The sequence below is a fragment of the Mustela nigripes genome, chromosome 14 (assembly GCF_022355385.1).
Source record: "Mustela nigripes isolate SB6536 chromosome 14, MUSNIG.SB6536, whole genome shotgun sequence".
NCBI lineage: Eukaryota > Metazoa > Chordata > Mammalia > Carnivora > Mustelidae > Mustela > Mustela nigripes.
In genome coordinates this window covers 86218119-86236383 of record NC_081570.1, presented here as the reverse complement: position 1 = coordinate 86236383, position 18265 = coordinate 86218119, and the positions used below count along the sequence as shown (strand labels likewise).

General features: G+C 37.0%; 1 protein-coding gene across 2 annotated transcripts in view; it reads right to left on the bottom strand.

Moving 5' to 3' along the window:
• Positions 1–18265, bottom strand: part of SLC30A7 (solute carrier family 30 member 7) — an 88367-nt gene that overhangs the window by 16750 nt on the left and 53352 nt on the right. For both annotated transcript variants that reach the window (XM_059375521.1, XM_059375522.1), the window contains exon 9: positions 4970–5060. In XM_059375521.1, coding sequence (XP_059231504.1) covers positions 4970–5060 — 91 coding nt within the window. The remainder of the gene's footprint in view (positions 1–4969; positions 5061–18265) is intronic.

Sequence of the window (18265 nt, the reverse complement as noted above, 5' to 3'; positions counted from 1 at the left end):
CTACAACCACTTTTAAAAACCATAAAAGGGAATACAAGATGAATGTGTAGCTTGTGAATATACAGAGCGCTGCCACTAAGTGGAATCCAAACACCTCCCACCGTCTCTACTGTTATCAGCATAGCTGACATTATCCCTAGTGTGAATTATTATAATAGTAGAAGTGTAAAAATATAGTATTATAATAACTGGTCTATTTCTGGCCTTGCACCTTTTCCACCTATTCTCATCACTATATCCCACGTGCGATCCTATTACCTTAGGTCAGATCCTGCCTCTGTTCAAAATCCTCCAATGGCTTCCCACCTTACTCTGAATTAAAATCAAAGCTTTCACAATGACTTATATGGGCCCATGTCACATGGCCCGCTTGTTACCTAATCACCTCCTCTCCAAGTAGGCATCCCCATGCTCTCTCTTTCTCAGCTAAATCAGCCTCCTCACCATTGGCTGGAAAGTTTCGCATACTCCTGGTGCAAGGAACTTGCTATGCCCTTTGCCTGAAGTGTACCTTCCTTCCACATTTCTACTGGGTTCATTTTGTCTGGGTTTTTACTCAGATGTCATCTTCTCAGTAAGCTACTGTAGCTCCTGTACTCTTGGTCTTCTATTACTCTATATAAAATAATAATGTTTTCATTTTTATGTTTCTTTGCCATGTTTTACTTTTTGGAGCATAATATCACACACTGTATTATTCATTTATATTATTTATATTTTTTTACTGTCTGTCTCTCCAGCAGAACTTAAGCTAAAAAAGGCAGGGTTATGTGTATTTTTTAATGTTTTGTATCCTTACCATCTAAAACAGTGTCTGGCCCAAGTAAGTGCTTAGTAGATTGTGTGTGTTTAAAGACTTAGAAACTCACTCCTTAGAGTACTTTTAAGAAGGGTAATTTTAAGGAGACAGTATATGTGTATAAGATACACACACACAATAAACACACAATTTTGAAAATCTAGACAAAATGGATGTTTCTGGAAATATAGAAAATGCTATAATTAAAAAAAAAGAAATGCCATAATATAAGAAAAATAGAAAATGTGAAAGGACCATTAAAAATTGAAGAGGTAAAAAAAAAAATTCAAAAGTTAATGGTTAATATCCAAAATATAAAAAGAACTCATACAACTCAATAGCAAAAAAACCAATCTGATTAAAAAATGGACAGAGGATGGGAACAGACATTTTTCCAGAGAAGACATACAGATGGCCAAGAGTAAAACGTGCTTAACTCACTAATCATCAGGGAAATGCAAATCAAAAACCACAATGAAATACCATCTCACACCTGTTAGGATGCCTATTACCAAAAAGATAAGATCTTTTTCAATTCTGAGATTCTCTGATTTTTAAGTAACCTATTTGGGATGTTAATTAAGAACAAGTTGACTTTAGAGCTATCAAAAATATTTATTTTTTTTTCAGAATTTGATTAATGTAGGCATTATTTTCTATAAACTCCAAAACAGTTGGTAGGAAATTTGAGAAAATACTAACAATGGCCTTTTTAAAAACTGCTTTTACTGGGAAAAGTGGTCAAGGTGGACTTTTTCTTCCTCTTTCACGACTCTGATGACACAGTGGCTTGAACCTGATATCACTCTACATGTTTCCAAATGGCATCCTCACGGGATGGTCTACTGTGAATAAAACAACCGACTGAATAGATCTCCTCTACCTCTAAGAGTGCAAGTGCTCTTGTAGCTAAGACTGAGGAATGCTCCTATATACTCTGCTTCAAGTTAAATAATATGGGGAAAGCGTAGTCACAGATGCTTTTCCTACTTGGACAGTGTGGTATGACAGAAAGGGCATGAGCTTGGGAATCAGACAGATATGAACTAGAATTCTGGCTCAGCCACTAGCATTTGTGACCTTGGATAAGTTACTTAAATTCTCTTAACCTCGATTTTATCTATGGAAAGGAAGATAAAACTTAGCCTATATAAATATGGTGAAGACCAGAAACCATATATGTAGAACAGTTCGTTCAGGGGCCAGCTTATAGTAAGCATTATTCAATAAACTGACCCTTTCTCTTCCACAGTTATGATGCCTACCCTCCCTTAAAATGATAACCACAAATGTCAAATGAGTAACACTTCATTTTCCATATCTAAAAAAACACCTTTCATACTTTCTTTTTCCTTCTTCCTCTTTCTTTCTCTCTCTCTCCCTCCCCTTTCCCTTTTCCCTTCATTTCCTTTCCTTCTTTCAAGATTTATTTATTTGGCAGAACATAAGCAGGCAGAGCAGCAGGCAGAGGGAGAGGAAGAAGGAGAAATAGGCTTCTTGCTAAGCAAGGAGTCCTATGCAGGGCTTGATCACAGGACCCTAAGATCATGACCTGAGCCAAAGGCAGACACTTAAGACTGAGCCACCCAGGCACACCCTACCTTTTTTTTTTTTTTTTTAATTTTATTTATTTGACTGAGAGAGCACAAGCAGGGGAAGAGGCAGAGCAAGAGGGAGAGGCAGGCTTCCCACTACTGAGAGCTTAACACAGGGTTTAATCCCAGGACCCTGGGATCACGCCCTGGCCTGAAGGTGGACACTTAACCAACTGAGCCACCCAGGCGCCCCTCCTCTGGCATTCCAATCTGTTTGATGACACTGCCTTATAAATGATAAAATAGAAGGACATAAAAATCCCTTATCTTGGTACCACCAAATCCACCATTTGACCCTCATCTCTGTCAGCACTTTCTGCCTCCCTTCTAGGGGTACGGTAGCGCTGGCTCCCCTCTACACTGAATTCCTCCATAATGTTTCTGGTTCTACCTTTTTTTTCTTCTTTAGACAGAGAGAGAGAGAATACAGGGCTCCATGCAGGGCTTGAGCCCACCACCCTGAGATCATGACCTCAGCCAATCAAGAGTCTGACTCTTAACTGACTGAGCCACGCAGGTGCCCGTGGTTCAATACTTTTCATCTTCTCAAGAACTTCATTCCTGCAGTGGTCACCTTCACTACCATATCATTGATTTCTTCCTCTAGGATGGCCCGTTATCAACAAACATGCTCCAGAACTGCACTGTGTAATACGGAAATCACCAGACACCCGTAGCTATCTAAATACAGGAGAATGAAACTACATTAAAAATCAATTGTGCTACCCATACACCTTATGTATGCAGCCACATTTTGCTTGTGATTTCCATACTGGGCATTGCAGATTATATAATATTTCCATTACTGGGGAAAGTTCCATGGGACAGCACTATTCCAGCATATCCTATTTTAAAAACAAACAAACAGCCCCTGCCATAATACTATATCCATACTCAGGCTGTCAACTCATTTTTTTGCTCCCTTTAACAGCCATACTTCTTAAAAGAGTTGTCTGTAGCTACTATCTCTACTTCCCCAACTCATTTTCACCTAATCTACTCAAATCAAGGTCTCCTTTCCAAACGCCTCTGAAACTGGTCTCATCAAGTTATTAGTGCTGTTCTTGATGCCGATCAATGATCACTTCTCTTCCTACCTTGCTCGCCCCACAGAAAGGGCATCAATGCTTCCTTCTTCAGTTCTGAGAGACCACCTCTTCGGTTTCCAGCTCCCTTCCTAACCACTCCCTTTCCTGGCTTTCCACCACCTGTGCTGTAAACCTGGAGCTAAAAGTAAAGCTAAAAAGAGCTGAATTCTCCCAAGGAAATCTCACATAACCCCAATATTTTAAATATTATTCATATATCAATGACTCAAAACTCTACCTAGTCCCAATCTTTCCCCTAAAACACCAGATTTGCATATTCAACTACTTCACTGACATTTCCTGTAAGAGTATAGAAGGCATTTCAATTTTAACGTATCCAGAATAGAACTCTTGATCTGGAGAGAGCTTCCATCCTCAAACCTGTATCAACACAGCCTGAATCTTAACAAATGGTACCAGCATCTACCTCTTTGAGAGTCACCACTTTTTCTCCCCTTCACTAACAGAATCCATCTCCAAAAATGTATTCCAAATGTGTCCTTATCTCCATCTTCATTGTTCCCTCAGTAGTCCTAATCACCATTTTTCCCCACTTAGATGACAAGAACCTCATAACTGGTTTTCTTTGCTATCATTCTCTCTAGAATCTGTTCTCCAAATAGCAAGCAGAATAATCTTTTAAAAACACAAGTTTTATGACACTCTTCCCGCCTAAAAACTTTGTCATACTTTCCCCTGGATTAAGATTAAAACTAAACCTCTAAATAAGACCCAAATCTCTGAATGATCTGGGCCCTACCACTCTCTCCAGTCTTTCCAGCCACTCATCCCTTTATTGACTATGCTTTAGCCACAGTGGCCTTTTCTTCTGGTCTTCACAACTCTAAACTAGTTCCAGTTGTAGAACTCCCACATTAGCCTAAAGAGTTCCTTGGTCTGAAACATGAAACACTCTTCTCCAGATTTTCACAAGGCTGGCTCCTTCTTGTCATCAGGGTTTCAATTTCCTTGAGTATAACTTCCTTAGTCAACCTAATGTGATCATCCCTGTCTACCACATCACTTTGTTTATTTCTCTTATAGTAACTATCAAAGATATTTTCTTATTTACCAATTTATTGTTTAGTGCCTGTTTTTCCCCACTAAACCACAACCTTTTTGAACACAGACACTCTTTTGTCTTGTTTACGCTTATTTACTTAGTACCTTATTAGAATACCTGGCACTAAGTAGGAGCTCAAAAAATATGTTGAATAAATGCTTACATTATCTGCTATTCATATCCGTATTTTAGAAGAACTGCTCAAATTCTAAATGAGGACAATCTCTGCCACATTTTCTTTACTGAAGTTCAGTATTTTCCAATGATTTTATTCTGGTTTGTACAAATGGCATTCATGGTTAGCATTCAATCTTGGAAGAAACACTAAATTATACGCATATGCTACCCATATTTGTAAAAGTTAAAAACCCTAACAGCTTGAAAACAACATAAAATCTAATGGTTTGGAAGCTTTGAAACTTACCCTCTGATAGCACTGAGGCAGAGTATTTTCCAACACCGGAGGAGTTCTCTGCATTAATATTCCAACAGACTCTCTTAAAAGAGGAATAACACTAAACAAAAGTAAAAAAAAAAAATTATTAAAGCCACATTCTGATAGTCCTATTCTGCAAGAAAGTAGTCATATAATGCTTCTATAATAGAACATAACAAGATTTATCAGAATAATATGAGGAAAAAGAATCTAGTTGTTATAAATTTTTCATATGATCAGTAAGTTATTATCTAAAATAAAAGAGCTAGGGGTGCCTGGGTGGCTCAGTCATTTAAGCATCTGCCTTTTGCTCAGGTCATGATCCCAAGGTCCTGGGATCAGGCCCAGCATCAGGCTCCCTGCTCAGCGGGAAGCCTGCTTCTAACCCTCCCACTCCCCCTGCTTGTGTTCCCTCTCCCTCTGTCAAATAAATAAATAAAATCTCAAATAAAATAAAATAGCTAGACCAAAATACACCAATGTATGAAACACTAAACTATACTACTGAATAGTATTGGAGCATCTAAAAATCTAAACACAGCAGTCATTCAACTACTATTTAAAATACAATTTCAATTGGCCAGAAGCTTCCAAAGTAATCTATAAGGTACATCATGGCTGACTGGTCCTTATTGCTTATTATATATTTACACGTATATATTTGAACAGGATATATACAAAATATATATTGTAAAGGGATATACAAAAAATTAATATGGTACATTAGTCTATTCATCTAATATTTTTACAACCCAATTATGTATCAGTCTTCTTTCATTATTCAAAAAATACAGAAGCCTGGATATAACCACAGATCTAGTGTATCAACACCTTTAGCGATGGGGCCCAAACATCCATCTGTACTGGTGTAGCTAGTCCTCCACCAGTATTTGGAAATTACTATTTTAAGCTATTTGGATGATTAAGTGCACAGAAACAAGTAACGTATAATGATAACGGTGACGCAGTGCAATAGTTCTCTTATCTAGACACCAGGTTCACCTTAGTACAGTCTTATTTGTTTTCATTTCTGACATAAAATATCTGAGGGAAGGCCAAGGCATCTGTTTTTAAACAGCTCTCCACACGATTCCACTGAATCAGGGTGGCAATGCCCTGCTCTACTGCTTGAAGCAGACTGAGAGGTCAGACAGCTTCATTACACTTAACAGCTTAAACCAGTGCTCTCTTTCAAACGTGGAGAATCTCAAACTTCCCGAAGTAAAAACCCTCCTAATTAGAGCTGTAGGAGATAGAGATAAAAGGAACAAACATACATTTTAAGAAAGGCAGAAGTTGAGACGTACCTTAAAAATTAGTGATATTTCTTTTTTAAGTTTTATTTTTATTTAAGCAAACACACACCCAACATGGGGCTTTAACCCAGGACCCCAAGATCAAGAGTCACATGCTCCTCTAACTGAGCCAGCCAGGTACCCCCCAAATTAGTGATATTTCTGAGAGGTGGAAAGGAAGAGAAGACATTATAAGAACAAAGACAATGAGAACAGAGACAATGTTTGTCTTGTTTATAATTATATTCCCAAGGATGCCTAGTAAAATGCCGGTCACAAAGTGGGCCCACGGTAAAAACTGGTTGGTTAAATCAATGACAGATTTATAAATATTAGATGTTTTAGAATCTAGATTAAAGATAGGAAATAGCCACAGGGAAGCACTGACAAGTCCATTCCCACACTTTATGTGCACAGTGAGAAGTACTTGGATAATGAGAGTAAGACAGGAACAGAGACAACTAGGAAAATTAAACAGATACTGAGAGAAACAACCAGTGTCTAATTGGATATAGTAAAGAAATAGTAAAGCAACATCAAGGACAAGCCCAAAAGGCAAAATGTATGGAGGGGATGGCAATAGTGAAAATGAAATTATCAATGTAGAGAGGAGGTTAAGTCATATTCAAGCGAAAATATTCTTTAGTCAGATTAAGAGCTAAAAATAATTAGATACCACCCTTAATTCCTCCTTCTCCCTTAAAACCTCCATGCTCTAAATCACCAAGTTCTCATGATTTAACACCCTACATATTTCCTGTCTCCATTCCCTCCCCTTCATTCTACTACACATGTCTACAATAATCTCCATATCTTCACTTGGATTATTATAATAGCCTCCTAAGTGCGCCATTTTTTAGTATATGTGCTGCCGAAGCAAGCACTAAGTGGGTCATTTTTATCTCTAGTCTTATTTCAAGTCCACTGTGATAGTCGGCTTCGAAGACGGATCCCAACAGTCCATGTTTCCCTAATATTCATGTTCTTGTGTAATCCCCTACTCTTCTCTTAAGTGTGGGCTGGACCTAGTGACTTGTTGCTAATGAATAAAGTACAGCAAAAGTGACAAGATGGGACTTCTAAAATTAGATGAAAAGACTCCGCCTTCTGTCTTGTTCCCCTGCTCTCTTGCCCTCTCACTTCTTCACTCATGGCTGTCATGCTGTAAGCTGTTCTATTGAGAGGCCCAAGTGACAGGGCACCAAGTGATGCCTCTGGAGAGGAACGGAGACCCTCAGTCCAATAGTATAGAACGAACTGAATACTTTCAACAATCACTTCAGGGAGCTTAGAAATAGACTCTACCCCAAATGAACCTTGGAATAACTGTAGCCCTGGTTGACACCTTGACTGCCACCTTGTAAATGACCCTGAGCCAGACAGCCCCACTGGATATGACCAGGTTTCTGAAGCAAAGTAGACTATAAGATAATGCCTGTTATTTTAGGTACTAGGTTTTTGTATAATTTGTTATGCATCCTTAGATAACTAATACAACCATTCTTTATAAAACTATTAGATTAATTTATCTAAAATCAGTTACCTGATCCTGTCCCTTCCCCATTAAAAAAAAAATCCCTTGAAAGCTCCTCCATGACTTGGGGATTAAATGTAAACTCTTTAACATGATATATTTTTAGATCTGCCCCACCTAGCTTCACCTTCTATCAGTCCTTGCTTCACATTTTCAGCCCTCTAAATAAACATACCTGGACTTTACTTTTGGCTGTTCCTCCTTTCATCCTTTGCTCATGTTGTTACCTCTGTCTAGAATGTCCCTAAACTGCCCTGTAGTCTGGCTTCTATTCCTTCTTTAAAATCTCAAGTGTCACCCCTTCTAGGGTGTACTTCCTGATCCCAAACTGTTTTCCAAACTGTATGAAATGTCCTCTCTGTGCTCCTATTTAAAAAAAAAAAAAAAAAAAGAAAAAAGAAAATCAAAATCTGATACCTATGGTAATGTTAGACAGAGAGCAACTGAAGTGGAGTTAAGGATTTTGACAGTAAAAGAATATGGTTATTCCTTCAACTAACCTGAAGAGCAGTGTCTGTTTCTACCTACTGTGCCATTATTATACAGGTGAGGATGCCCTGGGTTTATAAAAAAGGCAAAGAAAAACAAGATGGTAGACTGATAAGGTACAATTCAACCATTATGACATTTTTCTTTCCTCTCTCCTTCATTTTTAGGGAAAAAGTCAGGAGTATTTTTATATACCTTATAATTTTTATGTTTTCCCACTTTCCTTACTATTATTCAGAAAGTAAGGCACCAAAATGGTCCTCCTAGAATAAGAAAAAAGTTTGAGAATAAAAAAGTTTTTTTTTTAATGCTTTCTCTAGAAGGCACATAGAAAAATTTCACTTGTTTGAGCATTTTTTCTTCAATCTTTATCCCAAGGAACTGCAAATAATGCCTAAAGATATCTGAGGTGCAAAATGCACTCGATTAGAAACCACTTGAGATACTTGAGATATACGTGGCAAATTGACTTACTCCATCGTTAATTAGGTAATCCTATAAATGAATTTTTATTAAGCAACTGCTAAGAATAAGCAATTATTAAGCACTACTGTATACTCTGCTTGGCATCAGATTTTCTAGAACCAGATGGAACCCAACTCTTGAGTTGCAAATGAAGGTCTAGAACACCAAAGGAACTTGCCTAAGGACACAGCTAGTGAGGAGAGCCAGAATAATAAGACAGAGTCTTTTGGCTCTAACTTCAATTTTGAAAAGTTAAAGTCAACAAACATTTATTATATGCCTACCATTTGCCAAGCACGTGCTAGGCACTGAAAATAAAAAGATAAATAATATACAATAACTACTTCAAAAGGATTAACAAGTTTTGAAAAAGCCTATAGACAGGTGACTGGAAATCAGGCAACAAACACTTATTTAGGGCCTACCATTTGGAAGAACGCACATATGAATGCCAAACAACTAGACACGATGCCTCTACCCATTTTCATTTCCCATGAACTTCTCGCGACAGTTTTCTTTATTACTATGTTGTAAACTTACTTTTAAATCTACAAAAATAAATAAGAGTTGGGAAAACTGGAAAAGAACCCAGCTCTACTATAGCAGAAGGCATACAATATGAACAATGATACTAAGCAACAGGTGTGAAACATCTTTTTGCAAACAATCTTAAAATACTTGATGTTTTAGAGTACCCTAGGCATATAGTCTTATTTTTCTAATTTATGTGTGATTTAAAACACAATAAAGAGACGACTGAGTCCAAGCTATAATAATCCCTGAAGAGATTGGCTTTCAAATGTTAAGTACACTCTAATACACACTCTCTCTCTCTTTTTTTTAAAGATTTAATTTATTTATTTGGCAGAGAGAGAGAGAGAGAGATGACAAGTAGGCAGAGAGGCAGGCAGAGGGAGAGGGAGAAGCAGAGAGTCCCTGCTAAGCAGAGAGTCCCCGGAACTCGATCCCAGGTCCCTGAGACCATGACCTGAGCCACCCGGCGCCCCTCTAATACTGTCTTTAATAAGTCACCCAGGAAAAAAAAAGTCACCCAGAACCATCTACAAATTTATCCAAATCTTTGTTCAAATTTTTAGTCTCTATTTCATGTATGTTGCCTCCCAAAGCCAGCTGCTCCTAACTACCACATCAGTTAAAAAGAAAGAAAGAAAGACCCTAATATTTTCTCTTTTTCCATAAAATTTGTTTTCACATGTGGCCCTTAGTTTGAAGATTGTAGAACTGATGAAGAATTTCCATGATCACAGATAACAAACTATTTTTTTAAAATATTTTTATTTATTTATTTGTAAGAGACAGAGGGAGAGAGAGCAAGTGAGCACAGGCAGACAAAGAGGCAGGCAGAGGCAGAGGGAGAAGCAGGCTCCCCGCCGAGCAAGGAGCCCGATGCGGGACTCGATCCCAGGCCCCTGGGATCATGACCTGAGCCGAAGGCAGCTGCCCAACCAACTGAGCCACCCAGGCGTCCCCACAGATAACAAACTATTAAAAGTAATAGGGAATTTAGAGATCACTCATTTTAACACTCAGTTCAAGAACTATAATGCATAATCCTGATAGGCTTAGTTGGTTAAGCCTCTGACTCTTGATTTTGGCTCAGGTCATGATCTCAAGGTGGTGAGATCAAGTTCGTCTATGGCTCCACGCTCAGCAAGTACAGGGAGTCTGCTTAAGATTCTTTCCCTCGGGCGCCTGGGTGGCTCAGTGGGTTAAGCCGCTGTCTTTGGCTCAGGTCATGATCTCAGGGTCCTGGGATCTAGTCCTACATCGGGCTCCCTGCTCTGCAGGGAGCCTGCTTCCCTTCCTCTTTCTCTGCTCGCCTCTCTGCCTACTTGGGATCTCTCTCTGTCAAACAAATAAATAAAAAAACTTTAAAAAAAAAAAAAAAAAGATTCTTTCCCTCTACCCCTACCCCCGCCCCTAGTGTGAGCAAGCACATGTGCTCTGTCTCAAAAAAAACCAAAAAAACATAATGCAAATGAACATTTTAATAAAATTAATTTTAAAATAACTAAATAAAATTATCATAATTGATATAAGGAATTAATAATAACTTTTTTTTAGGTAAGTGTCAATGAGGTATTTACTGCTTTTGATGTTATTATAAAATTCAAAATGGTTGCCTGCTTCAGTGGAATTTTAATAAAATGTTTACATTCAACAGCATTTCACCAAAGCACACTGATGTGTCACACTAATTTTGTCCAACAGTAATTCTGAAATTATTTAAGGATTTCAGCTGTATCTGTAAGTAGGTCATGAAACTGTGGTGGAAAAAGAAAGGTGCTTGCTAAATCGCATGGTGATATAGCAATTTAGAACAAAGGTCAATTTCTATAACAATTTCAAAGATCATAAAATGTAAAAGAAACCTGCAGAAATTTTATTTTTGCCTTTTAAAATTGTGTTTAGCTCAGGAGTTTGTGTCCATATTTTTCTGATTAACTATCGTAATGGGAAATCATAAAACAGATTTTAGCATGCATCTATCTACCCATAATGAAAGGATATGGGGGAAAAGACAAGCAAGCTTAGCAAATTCCTGACTTAGCTAACACTCAGAGCTGCATCCAAACCCAAAAAGTAAGCATTTGGAAACAATTAGAGGTTCACTGCTGGTTGACTAACTCAATTCTAACTTTAACATTGAAACACCATTTTCCTAGCATATATAAAAGGCATGAGTCATTCGGTATATGAGTTTACCAGTAAAACAGGGTAATGGTTTAATTCTTCAAAAGCTGAAGGTAAATTAAATGTATAATCATATAGTCATAAACATAAACTTAATGTAGGCTTAAATGCTAACGGATTAAATAAGCAATAGTTACTACTCTTTATTGCCAGTAACTTTGCAAATGAAAATATATTCAAATTTCACTTGAGAAGCAGCTTTTAGTGAAAGAGTCTCACCATTTCAACTGTAAATTATCTAGCAGTAATGATAAACAAGCCAAACAAAAGAAAAGGGATACATTATGAAAACTTCTGAAGAACAGACTAGTGATAATCGTAATGCTAGGCAATAAAAAATTTCAGAGCTGAAACTATTACTTAGATCTGAGAATAAACATCTACAATAATAATTAAAACATAATCACTGATTCAACTTTTTGAATTGGCTTATGGGCTCAGTCCTTCTGCATATTATCAAGGGTTCTTACAATCTATGAACCTAGAAAAATATAGGTGTACTTTTTAAAGAACCCATAAACTTTGAAGGTCTGGTATATGTCATTCACTTGAAAATGTTTAGTGGACAAAAAGCCAAAGAAAACGGACCCAAAGTTGAAATATACTTTACATTTAGACACAGTAGTCCTAGGGCAAGCTGTAAATAAGCAGTCATATTTGCATAAATATGATTATTTCATAGTGATGAACAATCACCTATTAACACAGAATTTCAAGAATCATAATGCAGGGCTGCCTGGGTGCTTCATTCGGTTAAGCCTCTGACTCTTGATTTTGGCTCAGGTCATAATCTCAGAGTTGTGAGATCAAGCCCCAAGTGGGGCTAATACAGAAGAGATAACTCCATACCACAGGAACTGTGGTTTACCTTATAATTATGCTAGGTTTCAAAACCTACGGTTTAAAATCAATGCACACAGTACCTACTTTAGTCAATAATGGTGATAACTGGATACCCTAAAATACCCCTAACTCAGAGCCAAAGTCACGAAAAGGTCACCCTTTCTTTAAACTTCTGGAACTTAGTTATAACACCTAATAAATCTGGTCTTTGGACCAAAAGCATTAGTAAGTAATGTCATGTTAGTAAGTAATTAGTAATGTCTTTGTTTAGACAACACTTAATAGTGTTTAAAGTGTTTTCATAATTTTTTTCTTATTTGATCCTCACATCAGCCTTAAGTAACCTTAAGAGAAACATTCCATTCCGAAATGACAGAATGTCAGATATAGGCAAGATTTTAAGAGATATTAAGGCCAGCTCCCTCATTGTGCATAAGAGAAAACCTTCTAGGGACATCAAGACAACTTGCTCTTTGTTACATACTAGGAAGAGGCAGAGTTGGATGTGCTGATTCCAATGCTAAAGTTCTCTCCACTACAGCGTCTCATCATGATTAAGTCCTCCAGAGTCAGAGATCGTGTCATGTTCTTTTTAGTCTCAGTGCCCAGCATAGTACTTGGAATATATAAGCACTTGGCACATGTCTGCTGAATATATAATCTATTTAAGAATTTCAAACACTCTGGAGGATTTTAAGATTATAGAATAGTCCTTGTTTGATGTGACTTTCAACCCTTCAAAGTAATAGCTAAATAGAAAAACAACAGGGGTCCCCTCAATTTAGTTACACCCCCAAATAATTTTTTGTTGAAGATTTATTTGACAGAGAGAGAGATTGTGAGATAGCAAGAAACAGAGAGCAGAAGCAGGAGGAGCAGCAGGCAAAGGGAGAGGGAAGAAGCAGGCTCCCACCAAGTCAGGAGCCAGATGCGAGACTTGATTCCAGGACACTGGGATCATGACCTGAGCTAGAGGCAGATGCTTAATTGACTGAGCCACCCACCTGCCCCTCCCCAAAGAATTTCTAATAAAAAGAAGCAAAAGTATCTTATCCTCTATTCAAGTACAGATGAGAAAGAATTAAACTCAGGCAGGAGCAATCATTGTTACCAATTCTTGATTTGCAATTTATTATCTTAATAAAAGCTCCTTTCTTTATTCTCATGAATAGAAACTAAAATCAGACCAGCTATATAAGAAAAAAATTATTAAATCATTTATTATATATCCATAAAGAACAAGGGTGTAGATAAAAAAAAAAAAATGAATGCAAATTCACACTGATACCCTGTCAAGAGGCAGGGAACTGGAAAGAGACAAGGGGATCAATGAAGGAAACGGGCAAAAAGCTCCACAAAGTACACAGTTTTCAGAAGATGGGGCAGGAATAAATTCACATTATTTGTATTACATATGGTGACATTTGTATTGAAAAGATCATGAGACCTGGAAGAACCTCCCCACTCCTTCAGTAACCCATTTGAAAGCAGCAGCTGGAGGATAGACAAAAGCAGGAGATAAAGTTCTTTAAGGAAATCTGCATTTTGCAAACAGTTTAGAAGTGAAGACACAGGATCTTGTTTAGAAAAACCAGATAAGACGGCAGGAAATATTTATAACCATTATCAAAATCAAATTAATTATCATTCACATAGGTTCAGTGATCACAAATTTTAACTCAGAACAAAAACGACTTGAGGTCAGCAAGAAAAATGCAAAAGGACTGGAACCAAAGTGCTGATTAATCTCTAGGTTCAACAAGGTTATTAGGAATTTGGGCTAAACTCTCTGTCTGGTGAAAGTTAAAAAATGGTATACTTGTGACTGATTCGATTTCTGTGCGGTATTCAAACCATAACATTTCCTCACCCTATAGAAAAAGAGGTTTGCCTCTAGATGTGTGTGTTCCTGTGAAGAACCTGTTATCCAGTAATGAGGGCAGAGACAAGTAGCAAAGGGCACTGTTAATATGCAGCAACTCATCTTACCTCTTAAATGATGGAAGCAGTCACCAACATACTATATTTCTTTTATTCTTATATATTTCCTTTATTCTTTCCCTCCTTTCTCTCTGTCTCTTTTCCCTCACTTGATAATGAAAGAATGAGGCAGTTAAATACGGGGGAAGAAAAAGGGGCATGTGAGAAACCTTTTAAGTGAATGGTGCCTGCTTTCCAAAAGCATTCCTTTTGGGACAGAAGGGAGGCAAGCAATTAACACACAATGCTTCCCAATTTTTTGCCAATTTGTGCTAGACTTTATATATCTTAACCCACTTAATCTATACATAACAAATTATGAGGTAAGCATCACTGTTAACCCCACTCTAAAGCTGAAAAACTAAGGCATAGAGAGGCTAAGGCACCATAGAGCTAACTGGTGAGAACAGAACTTGAACCCAGGCACTTGGATGGACTCCATAGCAAATGCTCTTAGCCACACTACAGTATTTCCTCCAATGAAGTCATCAACATGGCTTTGCTAGCTCTCACAAAGCACCTCTGCCTATAGGAGAGGTCTGACGTTTAGGAAAAGCTGACCCTCAGGGTGAATAGGAAGCCTGGACCACAAAAAGAAATTTAAAAGCTCAGGAAAAGAGGAGCAGTAATAACAATGTAAATGTTTTCCACCATCTGAGAGCTGACTGGTATTATCAAAACTTGAATAGAAGCAAATTCCTACCCCTAGTTACCATTATGGGCCCATCTTCAAAGAGAACTTCCAAAGTCACTGTTTGTGAGAAGTAAACCAAACATGGAAATACAAAACAAAGGCAAAAAGACCCTTATTAAATTGTTTATACAAATCAAACTTTTAAAATACCACTCTGAGAACAGACCTTTTACTGAGTATCTCAAGGTAGATTACTAATTGCTACATTACACTGGATGACTACATGAAAATACTTAGTTGCTGAGATGGGGGGGGGGATCATGTTTTCCAAGGATTAATTAAGCAAGAGAACAGAGTCACTTACGTGCAGGCTATAGCTAGTGGGAAGAGAGTTTGAAATTAATTACACACAACTTAACAATTAATATTAAAACTGAAGAACCAAGAGGGACTGTGATTTTTTCTTTTGGCAGCCAAGTGAAAAGAAGTGGAGGAAAAAAAAAAGAGTAAGAATGAGTAAGTGATTCAGAGTTGAAAAAACAATATGATTTCCACCTTTAAAGATTTATGTTTACTTTTAATTGTATTTTTTTTTAAAGATTTTTATTTATTTGTCAGAAGAGAGACAGCATGCGCGCACAAGCAGGGCAAGCAGCAGCCAGAGGGAGAGGGAGAAACTGGCTTCCTGCTCAGTGGGGCTCAATCCCAGGACCCTGAGATCATGACCTGAGCCAAAAGCAGCCGAGTAACTGACTGAGCCACCCAGCTGTCCCCACTTTTAATTGTATTAAAAAAAAAAGTATTTTAATTCCAGTTAATTAATATACTGTGTTATAGCAGTTCCAGGTATACAATATAGTGATTAGAAAATTCCATATATTATTCAGTGCTGGTGATAAGTGTACTCTTAATCCCCTTTACCTCTTTCACCCATCCTCCTCCCTACTTTTATTTTTTTTAAAGGCTAAAAATGTCAATGATTCTAAAGCCAAAAGTATATTAAAATACACACACACACACACATATGTATATATTTGAAGTTTCACTTCTAATCCCTTTGCCAAGAGGTAAACACACTTACTTTTGGTTCATTCTTTTAGAGTTTCTTTTGGAAATTTATAGGAAAACATGCATGTTATATATGTATCTCTTCTCCTGCTTCTATAAAAGGTGGCATGTGGTGCATCATCAAGGCGTTGCTTTTTTTTTCTTTTCTTTTCTAAGTAGGCTCCATGCCTAGTGTGAAGCCCAAAGCAGGGCTTGAACTCAGGACCCCAAGATCAAGACATGAGCTGAGACCAGGAGTCAGATACTCAACTGACTCAGCCACCCTGGCATCCCTCAAGTGTTTTTAAAAAAATATATCTTGACAATCACATATTACCATATAGAGGTCTTCCCTATTATTATTTTTTTTAAATGATAGATAACATTAAGTTTAATGTTAAGTTTGTCTTGACCTGTTTCTTAGTAACAGCAGTATTAACACTGTTGTGCAAAAGATCTCTAGAACTTTTTCGTGCTGTAACAGTGGAATTCCATACCCATTAAACACTAATTTCTCCTCCTCTCTGCTCTGGCCCTTGTCAACCACCTTTCTACTTTCTGTTTCTGTAATTCCGACTACTTTATCTATTTCATCTGAATGGACATATCATATAGTACTTGTCTCTTTTGGACTGGCTCATTTTGCTTAGCAAAATGTTACAATTCACCTATGTTTTATCATGTGACAGCACTTCCTTCTTTTTAAAGACTGCCTAATATTCCACTGTATGTATATACGTTTCTGTTAATCCATTCATCTGCTGATGGACATCTATCTGGGTTACTTCCACCTCTTATCTCTTGCAAATGCTACAATGAATACAGGTATGTGCACATCTCTTTGAGATCCTGCTTTGAGTTCTTTGAGATGTATATCCAGAAGCGGGATTGCTGGTAAATCTATTTTTTACTTTGTGAAGAACATCCATATTTTCCATAATGGTTGTACCATGCCATGCCTACAAATACTGCACAAAAGTTCCAAATGCTCCACATCCTCATGAATATGTATTATCTGTTCTTTTGATAATGGCCATCCTGATGAATGAGAATGAGTAATTTGGATTTCACGAATGATTAGTGCTATTTGAGCATCTCCTCTTATGCTTATTGGTCAGTTGTATATATTCTTTGGAGAAATGTCTATTCAAATCTTTTGCCTGCTTTATCATCAGATTATTTGTTTGTTGTTACTGTTGCTTGAGTTGTACATTTTCCTTATATATTCTGCATATTAACCCCTATCAGATTATATAATTTATAATTATTTGCTCCCATTCCACAGGATGCCATTTTACTCTGCTGTTGTTTCTCACGAGGCACCAATAGTTTTTAAGTCTCATTTGTCTATTTTTTAATTTGTGCTCTGTCCTTTGGGTTCATAGCCAAGAAATAACTGCTAAATCCAATGTCCTGAAGCTTTCCCTTTAAGTTTTCATCTAGAAGTTTAAGAGTTTTAGATAATATATTTAGGTCTTTAATCCATTTTGAGTTAATGTTTGCTTGTGGTTATAAGGTAAGGGTCCAACTTTATTCTTTTGCATACAGGTATCCAGTTTTCTTAAAACCATTTGGTAAAGACAGACTGCATTTTCCCCATTGTATAGTCTTGGCACTCTTGTCAAAAATCATTTGGCTATATACATATGGTTTATTCCCAGGCTATTTGTTCCATTGGCCTATTTTTATGCCAGGACCACACTATCTGAATTGCTGTTGCTTTGTAGTATGTTTTGAAATCAGGAAGTGTGAGGCTTCCTTCTTTCTCAAGATTATATTGGCTATTCATCATCCTTTGAGATTCCATACAAATTTTAGGAATTTTTTTATGCAAAAAAAAGGTTATTGGGATTTTGATAGTGATTGCATTGGACCTGTAGATCACAAATGTAGATCAGAAATGTACATTTAAACAATATTAAGTTCTAAGATCCATAAACAAGAGAAATCTTTCCCTTTATTCTTCATACCTTGTTTGATTTCCTTTAGCAATGTTTTATAGTTTTCAGTATACAAGTCTTTCACTTCCTTGGTGAAGTTAATATTATTAAGTATTTTATCATTTTCAGTGCTGTAGTAAATGGGATTATTTTCTAAATTTATTTTAGATTAGTCATTGTTAGTATATAGAAACACAACGGAGTTTTGAGTGTAGATTTTATATTTTGCAACTTTGTTCTTTTATTAGTCCTACAGCTATTTAATGGAATCTTTAGAGTTTTCTACATATAAGAACATGTTATGTGTGAACAGGAAACTTTAATTTCTTTTTCAATTTGTAT